The 13,092-nt window shown below is 36.0% G+C and overlaps 1 protein-coding gene across 1 annotated transcript in view; it reads right to left on the bottom strand.

Moving 5' to 3' along the window:
• Nucleotides 1–13,092, bottom strand: part of tweek (transmembrane protein KIAA1109 homolog tweek) — an 843,591-nt gene that overhangs the window by 242,423 nt on the left and 588,076 nt on the right. Inside the window, 3 exon segments of the mRNA XM_068226772.1 lie at nt 566–765; nt 1,704–1,980; nt 3,837–3,962. Of these exon segments, the coding sequence (XP_068082873.1) occupies nt 566–765; nt 1,704–1,980; nt 3,837–3,962 (603 nt within the window).

The following is a 13,092-nucleotide window of genomic DNA, read 5'->3' as shown; positions in this document are numbered from 1 at the left end:
AATACACTTCACAATATGCTGAAGTTGCATCATTTACTAATGTGCCCAACCAACCACTCAGTTCGGGAAACACTTTACTGTCCAGCCAAAGTTTATTAAATGTACACTGCTTGTTAGCCATGTCATGAGTTTCAAGACAGCATCCTAGAACTGAAATAAATAAGAATAACATAAAAATGGTTAAAAGAAATGACACAAGAGCACAACAAAAATTGTAGAATTGTTGTGCACTTCTTGTGAAAAAATACCTGAAAAAGAAATGCTACAATAGCCTGGGTTACAGCAGACTAGAGCCTAAAAATATCCCCTCAGATACATCATCGGGAAAGATTTCCCAGACTTTCCAGATTTTTGTCTATTTCCCTGACTTTCCCTGACCAAAATTTCTTCCCTGATTTTCCCCAACTTTCCAGAATGTGGATACTATGTTTTAGGATGTTCAAAGGAAGGTGACATGCTGTTAAGAGTCTTTTGGAGAATGAAACTTTTATAGAAATTTTGTTTGGCTGCAAAACTTCTCCTGAGGAATGAATTTGCAGTGGAATAAGTAGAAAAATGAACTTACTAATGATGCAGCATTGCCATCAACTTGGTCTGCATCATCACTATCATAGTCTACAGGGACAGCTTCATCCTCCTCTTGGCTGCCAGTCAACATTGTGAGTGTATGTCCTAAAGCGGATAGCTGTTTTCCAACATTAGTATCTAAATGGATATCCACACCCTCCATTTGCCACTGGACATTGAGGAACCACTTTGCATTGTCTGAAAGCAGAACATATAAAGAACTGTAGACAAGATTTCTAACATTTCTATAGGAAGAACCTAAATTTGGAAAGAGAACATTAATTAGGATTGGCATTTCAAGTGGATAGCGACTAACTTCTTTGATAGAGTGCACTTAAGTTTTCAAATATAACTCTATGCTTAACTTAGTCATGGAAATCATGTAGTTGAAATTAGATAAGCTGACTATATGTTTCAATTTTGCCATGTAAATCTGGTTTGCTGTGTGTCCGTTACATGGTAATCTTACAGTGAAATGGAGGTATGTCATACCAAGTACAGCAGAGAGAGAGAGAGAGAGAGAGAGAGAGAGAGAGAGAGAGAGAGTGTGACTCTCTAAGCAAGGTACAGAGACATGGCCAAATGTGGAAGTGCATTTTGTGACTACAGGGCACCACACAAGCAGAAATTCATCAGCAACACATCAAGATATACAGTGGGAATATGATGTACTGTAATGAAGGTCTGATTCAGGACAATGGATGCATTCACAGTTGATGCATTCCAAGCAGCCAACTGTTTTGACATGTAGGAGTTCTATGCTGGCTTTGATTCCTTAGTGTACTGGTGGAATAACTTTTCAGACATGCACAATGACTATGTGGAAAAGTAATCTGTACCATGGTCAAACTACAGCTTATATGTATATGTGCATGTTGAATACAGTGTCAGTGGGATGGTGTGTTGCCTTATTAATTGCCTGCCCTCATACTATGGATATATAATTCAATGGACTTTTGACACAAATTAAATCTCATTTTGTATTTAATTGTACTTAATGGTCTTTGGTGTACATGTATTTGAAATGATTAGATGTGAGTAAAGTCTAATAAATACCAATAGTCATTCAGCATTACTAGGAGTGTTCAGTACTGATTTAATGAAATTATATTAAAGATTAAGTTAATACAACATACCAGTGCCTTGTTTCTGAGCAGTTGTACGACTACAGACTTCGTATGTTCCCTCCGACACAACACACAGGTTCATGATAGCACTATCATTCATGTCTGGTTTCCAATCATCTAGGCTGGTCTCAAAGTCGTCTGCAAAACGTAGGCAGAGTCCCATAAACCGTCCTTTACTGACTAGTGAACCAGAGCTACAAGCTGATATACTTGTGCTCTCCAGAGTGACGACCACAGCACCGCGACTTTCATTATCATACAGCTGCCGGCTTAGACCCCATGAAGCCTATATAGAGCAACAGATTATACAAAATGTATACACATTTAAATTACTATTAAAAAAATGTGCCAGCTCTAGCAAAAATAACAACTAATGTGTTTTCAGTCAGTCAATTTGAAATTAATTTGTCAACTCAACTGATGCTTTGTTAATATTTTCATTATCATTCAAAGCAAGTGGGAGATAAAGCATAAATCTTTTTTATATTATTATTATTATTATTATTATTATTATTATTATTATTATTATACATTTCCTGCTGATTCAGTATCATGGATGAGTTCACACTGTTTAATTTGATCACTTGCTCAAAGAAATATATGATATAGAAAATTTTTACCACCTGAAATTATTTAAACTCCAGAGTGACAACACAGAGTGCAACAGCATAAAATATGGCTTCCAAAAAATGATCATGGACCAGTTTCCTTACAATCCTAAACACCTTTTTGTTTTTTACAATTGCCTTTACGTCACATCAACATAGATAGGTCTCATGGTGACGATAGGGCAGGAAATGGCTAGGAGTGGGAAGTCCTTTTTTGCCATTTGCTTCATGTCGCACCAACACACATCAGTCTTATAGCAATGATGCGACAGGAAAGGAAGCAGCCGTGGCCTTAATTAAGGTACAGCCCCACCATTTGCCTGGTGTGAAAATGGGAGACCATCTTCAGGGCTGCCGACAGTGGGATTCGAACCCACTATCTCCCGAATGCAAGCTGACAGCTGCTCACCCCTAACCGCACAGCCAACTCGCCTGGTGGAGTGGGAAGGAAGCTACCATGGCCTTAAGGTACAGCCTCAGCATTTGCTTGGTGAATGATGCAAACTTCTCCAGCACATGACCAATGGAAAATTGAGGAAAACAATCTGTGGGGAGATAGAGAAATTCCTGGCTTAAAGACCTGCGCCGCTGATATGGACGAACTTACATTGAAATATTTTGAGCCACTGTTTCACGAGTTATCATAAACAATTGAATTGCCAACCTTCATAAGGACGGTGTCATAAGAAGAATGTCAGTAATTTAATAAATGAGTGATTCGTATTGCTCAGGTGTTAATTACTGCTAGATCATCCTAGGAGATACTTCACCTTACTACTTGCTGGATCGTTAACATGTGATGGAGAGTACTGAAGCTCTTATCTGACTTCTGCTGTATAGATTTCAGGTTACTTGATTAACTGGAAATCTATATTAACCATCATCACAATGGAAAGAGACTTGGAACTTAGTACAAGAAGTAAGTATGCTCCCATAACATCTTAACCACACAGATACCCACTTCCGAATTGAATTCTAGAGGAAGCAGAAGGAAGAATAAAAGGTAAGTCTATGATTAAAATTATTTCTTGTAAGTGAGTTCGTTTCCTGTAGACACAGAGTAAAATGTATAATTTCCTCTTATTCTATGGTAGATTGGAAGATCTACTGTGGTAGAATTCTATACAGTTCTTCACAAAATGGTGGAAGGAAAATCTTCAATCTATAACCATGTGTAGATCATGTTAGAAGATTACAATCATAATGATAAAGTCAAGTAAATCTGAACTAAATTGGTGGATAATTTGCGTTATGTCACACCGACACAGATACGTCTTATGGCGATGATGGGCTAGAAAAGGGCTATGAGTGGGAAGCAAGTGGCCATGGCCTTAATTAAGGTACAGCCCCAGCATTTGCCTGGTATGAGAATGGAAAAACATGGAGAACCATCTTCAGGGCTGCTAACAGCGGGGTTCAAATCCACTATCTTCCAACAAGCTCACAGCTGCGCGACCCTAACCACACAACCACTTGCCAAGTCAGCAGCAGATTAAAAATGATATTTTTCCTGCAACAAATACAGTATACTCACTGGAGGCAGAGGATTAAGAGGCAAACAGATTCCCAAATCATCAACAGTCAACTGCAGAAACAGCGTTCCTAAGTGTGGAGCACTTAGCTGGCTTGTTAGCTGTCCGAATGGAACTTTCTCAAACACCTAAAACAATAATAATTTCACAAACATGTAACTGTGTAGCCTTCGAGTAACAATATTTGAATTTAAAAGGACCTATTACTGTAACAAGAAATCTGTACTACATAAATCTCTCCAGCAGATACAATACAAATTCTTGCTACTCTGTAACAAACAGTCTGCACTTTCTTCATTCCTGCCTATCAGTCAACAGCAACAATTTACTGGATTTTTAATGATTTTATGATTAATATTTGAAGACCATCAAAGAAAGCTACTTATAAAGAAACATGCATCCATTCTTTGGTTTACACTAAGTTTCATACCAATAATAATAAAACATGAAAGCATGTTAAATAAAATCTGTGCTAAAGTTTTGGTAATAGATGTAATAACTGTAGTAAGTGGCTAAGGTCATTAAAGTAAAACAAACAACTCAAAAGAATTATAGTCAGGTCACAACCTAACTGAAAATGAAAGTTAAATAAACAGCCTTTCTTTGATGACTATCATACTGTAATGAGAAATGTACAGTTTAAAAACAAGTAAAGTCTAGATTCAGATAACAGACCAAAATGGAAGTTATCAATAAATACAGCAGAGGATACACAATGGTATAGCATAGCAAGGATGGAAACATAGCACATCAACTACACTTCTGAACGTGTCAACACTATCAGCAGAGTTAATTGTGATTATACACAGCAAAGGTACAACTAAACCATGTAAAACACACATAGTTAAATATTTAGAACAATAAAAATGGGGAAAATAATATGTTGAAATGCTTTCTCTTTCATGTAAAATGATTTTCACCGAGTTCGATAGCTACAGTCGCTTAAGTGCGGCCAGTATCCAGTATTATTATTTATAAGTTTCATATTCTGTATTAAATAAATAATAATAATCGTATGGCCTCAGCTACCGTGTGCAGACATTTCAATTTGACGCCATCTGGCTGTCTGCTCGTCAATTTCGACGTCCCGTTTTACTCTAGGCCCCCACTAGATGGCAGGCCGAGTAAACCGAAACTCTCTTGGGCGTCTATGGCTGAGATTTAATTAATTTTGTCAGGTAAACACCAAATGTGTCACCAGAGATCTTTTACATGCCGACATCGTACGACATGGAGTGTCGAATGGACTTTTTTCCGCCCTTCAAAAATCCGACTACCTCTGCCGGGTTTGAACCCGCTATCTTGGGATCCGGAGGCCGACACTCTACCACTGATCCACAGAGGCAGCTATATTCCGTATTGATTGGATTCAATGTAATAGACAAGAAAAATGTTCCACCGATCAGTACATTTATTGTGAATAAATTATTGCACTAGTACCGGTTTCGGCCTATCTTGGCCATCATCAGCTAGCACACAAATTTACAGTCATTAGACGTTACAAAGATGTTACGTTAGAGCATCCGGATGTCTAATGAAAAATTCCGAAACCGGTACTAGTGCAATAATTCATTCACAATAAATGTGTCCAGTAATCGGGAGATAGTGGGTTCGAACCCCACTGTCGGCAGCCCTGAAGATGGTTTTCCATGGTTTCCCATTTTTACACCAGGCAAATACTGGGGGCTGTACCTTAATTAAGGCCACGGCCGCTTCCTTCAGATTCCTAGGCCTTTCCTATACCATCGTCGCCATAAGACCTATCTGTGTTGATGCGACGTAAAGCAAATAGCAGAGAAACGATTTTCCCCACCTTATATTTGTTGTTACAATCTCTTTTATGTCACACTGACACAAATGGGTCTTATGGTGACGATGAGATAGGAAAGGTCTAGGAGCAGGAAGGAAGTGGTCGTAGCCTTAAGGTACATTTGCCGGCATGGAAATGGGAAACCACTGTAAACCATCTTCAGGGCTGCCGAAAGTGGGGTTCGAACCCACTGTCTCCCAAATGCGAATGCAAGCTCACATCTGCACACCCCTAACAGCATGGCCAACTTGCTTGGTGCTTATATCAGGACAACATCAATATTATTTTGGTATTTTTCCAAATGAAAGGTATTTCCTGAACTCATCTTGCTCCCAGTAAAAATGCATTCAGTGATACACAGTTTTCTTGTAAGAAAATACAGTATATCCTTGCATGTATGAATAGTGTTTTCACTCATGAAGCTGAAAAGAACAATTATATAAATTGGTAACCACCTCAGACTCTACCAAGGGGCATTTTGAATTTTAAATAATGGACAGCCCATGACAGGCAAGGATACAAGGAGTAATGCGATGACTGTCTGTGAATCCTTATCTTATCACAATTTTATAATCACTAATACCAGGTTCAAAAAGTATGATTCACATTTAATCATTTTTACTACAACAGTACAAAGCAATGCATATTGAGCACATCCATGTCAGATGCTGAGACCTCAAAGACGAGTTGGACAGCAAATGTAATACCTTACTAAAAAGTATTTTTCACACCACCGATTATCATCTAAAAGTTGCATATCATCCCATTAAAAGCTGAACATGAATCAAATAGCAGTACTTCAAAACATAAGAGCACAGTTACCCAGTGTCATGTTTAAAATTGTTTACAATTGACATTATTTGTAGTAGCATTACAGAAAAATTTGGAACGAAGTTTAGAAGTCAACAGGAAAACTTATGTAACATGGAAAATGGCTTTGATAATGTTGAGTGGAAATTGCTTTTTTTTTTTTTTTTTTCAAGTAATGGGGAACATGGGACTTGACTGGAAAGACAGGTGCCCGATTCTGAAGTGATATAAAGCTCAAACCACGCAAGTTAATATTAATGGTACTACAAGAGAAGCAAAAATTAGGAGAGGAGTACGACAAGGCTGCCCACTGTCACCATATCTCTTTAACCTGTTCATAGAAAATGCAGTTAGAGAAATGAAAGGGCATACTAAAGTGATGAATTTTAATGGTATTCAGGTCCACAGTATCTGCTTTGCAGATTATATTGCTATCTTAGCTAATTCTGAAAAGGATATGAGTAAGATGTTAAGAATATTAAACAAATCCCTTTAAAATATTAAACTAAAAATAAATATATAGAAAACATAATTCATAATAGCAGATAAAAAGAAGCATACAGGTTGAAAAAACTTAAAATTAAACAACACACTGATAGAACAAGTCACAGAAATCTACTTTTGCAGTATAATTACCCCTGATAACAGGTCCCTCTTGGATATCAAGAAAAGAATAGTGGTAGCAAAACAAACCTTCAAAATTAAGAAAAATTTATTGCTAACAACAATCTCAGTTGGAGACCAGAAAATCATTTCTCAAGACCTTTGTTTGGAGTGTACGACTGTTCAGATGCAACACCTGGACATCAGGGAAACAGGAAGAAACAAAAATTGAGACTGCAGAAATGTGGTTTTGGAAAGGAATTACAAATAAAACAAGTTGGATGGATATAAAAAGGACCTTGTTTTAAAGAGCGTAAAGGAGGGATCAATGTTTATTAAATATGATAAAGAAGAGGAAAACTAAGTTCTTTGGACACGTACTGAGACATGACTCTCTTCTCCTAACAGTCAGTGAAGGTAAAGTACTGGGAAAGGGATCCAGGGGACAACCAAGAATATAACACATCAGGAACTCCGTCAACTGGCATGTGGTTCATATGACAACATGAAGAGGCTAGTAGAAGATCGTCAGATGTGGCTACAGCGACAATGCACTGCCTTTAGTAGATGATGATGACTACAACTATTATTATTATTATTTTACAGTATACTTATTATACTATGTTCAAATAGAGCATATTCATAAATACCCTACTAAATGTATTTTTTTTCACAGCCTTAGGCTACAATTTTTCAACACATCTTAACATCGGTTTCATTCCTTAAAATAATGTTTGTGGCAGTGCTACACACCATTATTACACTTAGGTTACACAATCATATATTTTAATCAATGGTTATTTGTATATGATGGGTAAGACACCTTATACCAGAAAAATCTATGAAAGCAATCAAATATATTGAAATAAATGTAATTAAAATATGTCAATATGGAGTTCTCCAAGGATGAAGAATGAAACTGGCATGATGAATCCACATTGATGAGGGAATTTGAATAAAAAATTGAATGCAGTTGTCTCAAAAGTTAAATCACAGATGTACAAAGCCTTTAAAACGTTGCCAGAACGATCTCCATAACAACTTTCTTTGCAGCCTATAGAGTTAGTTACCGGCTCTTGGACTTAAAATTCACTCGACTGCAACAGATATTTCCCTCATTTTTGGCTGTATTTGAAAAAGGTATCGAAAAAAATTGCCACAAGCTATTTTTTCGTATAAAACCAATTTTAAGAGAGAGACATCGAGTTTTAGACTTTAAGCCCCTTTTGAAGCACCCCCCTCCTGCTGAAATTTTTTGAACTTATAGTTCAAATCATACTCAACCTTATTCTAAATCTAAATACCAAGTTTCATTAAAATCCACCCATCCCTCTTCCCATAGCATACAGAGACATTCAACTGAACTCGAAACAGGTTGTTACAGTGATGCCAGTATTCTTGCCAGAATACTATATTAACCGATTGGAATGTCATGTTTAAAAGCGATGCTATCATATGAGATGCTTTATCAAATGAAAAACAGCACAGTTTCTCACTTTTCACAAATCGTGCTATGCTAGCAATCTAACAATGTGAAGCTCCAGAGGAATGGCATCCTAAAAAAGAAAATTATCCAACTCCCAGCAACTTCCCGCCAATATTCAGACAGACTGTTCTAGTGGACACACAGCAGTATGCCATCTATCGGAGATGAGTGGCAAAAGAAGAGACAAAGCACATCATAACAAACAATAGTCAATGGAATGTTAATTAATTTTATGGGTTTTCGATACTGTAGGTTTTGTTCTGACTCTGTGATGTTACAACTTATAAATCTAATTTTTGTCCCGTAAGGTTAGGTTGAATGGGGAAGTCCACCTTCCAATACTTATTTGTTTTTTTATTGCTAGTCTATGTATTTTTTGTAACATAATCCAGCTTAAAATCTAACTACAATATTAAAAAGTACATGTTTCATTCCTAATTCTTCAGCTAAAAAAGATACAAAAATTGGCATAAACAAATAAAAACACTTATGATGATGATGACGATGATAATAAGACAAAATAAGAAATGTATTAACGTATTCTGTAATGGGAAAGCCATCCAGACAAGAAAGAAAGCAAGCTAATTTCTACGTTAATACGAAAGTGAAATTAGCAAAACTAGCTAAAGACACTAGACAAAAATTGGAACTCGCTCATAACCTCAAAAAAAAAAAAAAAACAGAACACACAACACTTTCTTAAGAGATGCGTTCATAACGATGTGACACCTAAGATTCTAAAATTTACTAAAAAGATGCATAGGAACACTACAAGAACTAGATTCACTCAATGACAGATAAGATTTGGGTTCGGGAGGAGATCATCAATTTTTTACATAAGAAGAAGTCAATTTTGAACAACAGACTTTACGAGGCCCACTTGGAAATTACCACACTTTTAGCCCCATTAGAACGGAATTCACTACAAAAACACATCACAAATAAACTAGAGAACACACTGTCCAATAAACAAAACACACTAGACAAAAAATGGAACTCGCTTATACCCTTGAAAAAACAGAACACAAAAAACATTGTCAATATAACCAACACAACTGAAACCAACATCGAATCCAAAGGTTTTCATCCACCAGTTATGAACTTAATTAAAGTAAGTCTTAGCAAGGACGACCTTGAAATTGTGAGTAGTGGACCCTAACATAGTTGATCCACCACATCCAAACATGACAGTTTAATTACCACTTTAGTAGAAACAGAAATGGCAGTCAACAAATTACCCTTAGTTGAACAGGAAGAGAGAAAATACGTTATGAAAAGCAAACTTTTATCTTATCATGACCAAGTATTTAATCATAACACAGACCAGTCCTTTAATAAGAAAATTAAAAATCTGAAAGAAAAATTAAAGCTTAATGATCTAATACCAACTAAATCTAATAAAGGGAATGCAATAGCGATCATGGAGAGGAACGATTATATTAATAAAATGCACTTGTTTTTTTGTGGAAAACAAATTTGACGTAATCAACAAGAATCCCATAAATAACCTGCAAAAAGCATTAAAATCAGTAGTCAATAATAGTACTTTCCTTTTCAATGATTTTGAAAAGGAAAAACTCATTGCCATGAACCCTTGGTTACCCGTAGCAAAAACGTTACCAAAAATTCATAAGGTTAACACCCCTATACGTCCTATTATCAATTTTAGGGATAGCCCAATGTACAAATTATCTTAATTTATTCAAAATTTCCTTAGTACACATTATCACTACCAAGCAAACACAACGATAAATAACACCATAGAACTTTACGAAAGAATAAAATATATAAAGGTACCAGAACACAACAAGATCCTTTCATTTGATGTCGTCAATATGTATGCCAATATCACCGTTAAAACCACTATAAATCTGATACGGAATAATTTAACCAAATTCAGTAAATTAAGCATTGATGAAATAGATGCGTTCATAGGTCTATTAAAATTCTCTTTACATAATAATTATTTCATTTTTGAGAATAAAACCTCTGAACAGACAGGTTTACCTATGGAAACACCGTCCTCTAGTATTTTAATATATGAATAGTAACACAGTGAGGTTTCCACCTATTCAGTACTAATATGTATTTACAATGTTATAAATTACATGGAACTAGTTTCGACCCGCCTAGGGGTCATCATCAGCCATATTAAAGCATACATAAGTATTTTGTCGACTCCTAAAAACATGTTATTTTAACTGTAATAATCGTATGGATTTTATAATTTATAAAGTAAAGTTTGGTAATGAGATGAGAAATGTTAGTATGGTACAGGTGAGTAGTAAATAATAATATATATACAAACAAGTTTGGAACAAAGTACTAGTGGGGTGCTTAGAGTTGTAGAATATAACCTCGTGGATGTCAGTAGTCCTCGTACTAAAGAAACAATGTAAAATAACACATATAAACATACGGTATATACAAGTATGTACAAAGTCTGGAGAGTAAAGAGTGATGCTCTTTTAATGTCGAGTTGGCTTGACACTGATCACTTAAGCGGAGAAATTAGGTATTTGGTGTATTAAAGCTGTGTTGGTCAGTTGCATTGTTGATTGTTGGACGTGAAGTTGTTTTTGAATTCCTGGTTGAGAAGAAGGTGGAAACTGCGCGTGGATATATTGACTCTCAGTTCTTAGCGGAAACCAAATTGGACCTCGCGCTGCGGTGTGTGTAGTATAGCTGATGGTGTGTGAGACCAATGCGATTGGTGGCGGGGAGAGAAGTCTCACACACCATCAGCTATACTACACACACCGCAGCGCGAGGTCCAATTTGGTTTCCGCTAAGAACTGAGAGTCAATATATCCACGCGCAGTTTCCACCTTCTTCTCAACCAGGAATTCAAAAACAACTTCACGTCCAACAATCAACAATGCAACTGACCAACACAGCTTTAATACACCAAATACCTAATTTCTCCGCTTAAGTGATCAGTGTCAAGCCAACTCGACATTAAAAGAGCATCACTCTTTACTCTCCAGACTTTGTACATACTTGTATATACCGTATGTTTATATGTGTTATTTTACATTGTTTCTTTAGTACGAGGACTACTGACATCCACGAGGTTATATTCTACAACTCTAAGCACCCCACTAGTACTTTGTTCCAAACTTGTTTGTATATATATATATTATTATTTACTACTCACCTGTACCATACTAACATTTCTCATCTCATTACCAAACTTTACTTTATAAATTATAAAATCCATACGATTATTACAGTTAAAATAACATGTTTTTAGGAGTCGACAAAATACTTATGTATGCTTTAATATGGCTGATGATGACCCCTAGGCGGGTCGAAACTAGTTCCATGTAATTTATAACATTGTAAATACATATTAGTACTGAATAGGTGGAAACCTCACTGTGTTACTATTCATATATTATTCTCAGTTCAGTACGGACCAACAACATGAAATTCATAACCCTCTAGTATTTTGACGAACAGATATATGGACCGCTTAGAAAACAAACATCATATATAAGATCAAAGCTATAAAATACTGGTCACGTTAAGCCGACGATGTGCTAGCCATCATGGATAGCAGTGTTAACGAAGGAAATTAAATTTCAGAATTACTCTACAGTTTAAATCAGTATGGCAATGGAGAACAATAACTCGCTTAATTATTTAGACATAACACTATCACGTCGTAAGAATAATTGTCTGGCATTTAACATTTACCAGAAACCAACTTACACTGCTAACACCATCACAAGATATTACAATCATTCCATATTGATGGTTTTCACTTTACAAAGGAAAACTTAATCTTCGAGAATGGGTCCACTAAACTGAGAAGAAATTGAGAATGCTGTTCTAAAATTTTAAATTCATTGGCGTTTTTCCATCACTTATCACATACATCAAGCTTTTTCGCTCCCCTCCTAGCCACTCGTGGTGATGGAGTTTCTACAAAGGCAGACTGTCGGCCTGAATTTTCAACACAGTGATTTCGTCTTGTTTTCAAATTGTTATCAAACGAAAATTTTTAGACTAAGAGGTCCGCAACCTCACCATTAGCACGTATTGTTTCGTTTCCGTCTGTATTATTTCTTTTCCTTTCTTAGTTTTAGCACACTTTTTGGATTCAATTATGTTTTATATTAACCTTTCTTCAATGAATTTGTCGCGGTGAGTTATTTATTGTTCCACCTAGTGGTGTAAATATTGTATATTGTTACTGTTTTTATTTCTGTCATGTCTCTTTTGTTTTTTCTTTTGTTCCTTCATTATGTTTTCAGCACATTTTTAGCTTGTATTATGTAGATTACTTTGACCTCCCCCCCCCCCCCCCCTTATTTTACTGAAGATGGCTCGAACGAGTCGAAACATGTTTGAATTTTATTGCTCCACTAATGACTGAATTATGTTTTGTATTGAATTAGGAGGATACATTTAATTTTTTCTTTGTAAAGTGTAAACTGCTAACACCATTAAAAAAATTCAATACATACTGACGCTATGCTCACAAAAACGCTGCCTACAATAGCATGTTAGAAAGAACTTTAAAAATTCTGCTCTCAAAGAAAAA

This window comes from Anabrus simplex, chromosome 1 (genome assembly GCF_040414725.1).
Source record: "Anabrus simplex isolate iqAnaSimp1 chromosome 1, ASM4041472v1, whole genome shotgun sequence".
In the NCBI taxonomy this organism is placed as follows: domain Eukaryota; kingdom Metazoa; phylum Arthropoda; class Insecta; order Orthoptera; family Tettigoniidae; genus Anabrus; species Anabrus simplex.
The sequence above is the reverse complement of the archived record's forward strand: the minus strand, read 5'-3'. Positions and strand labels throughout refer to the sequence as shown.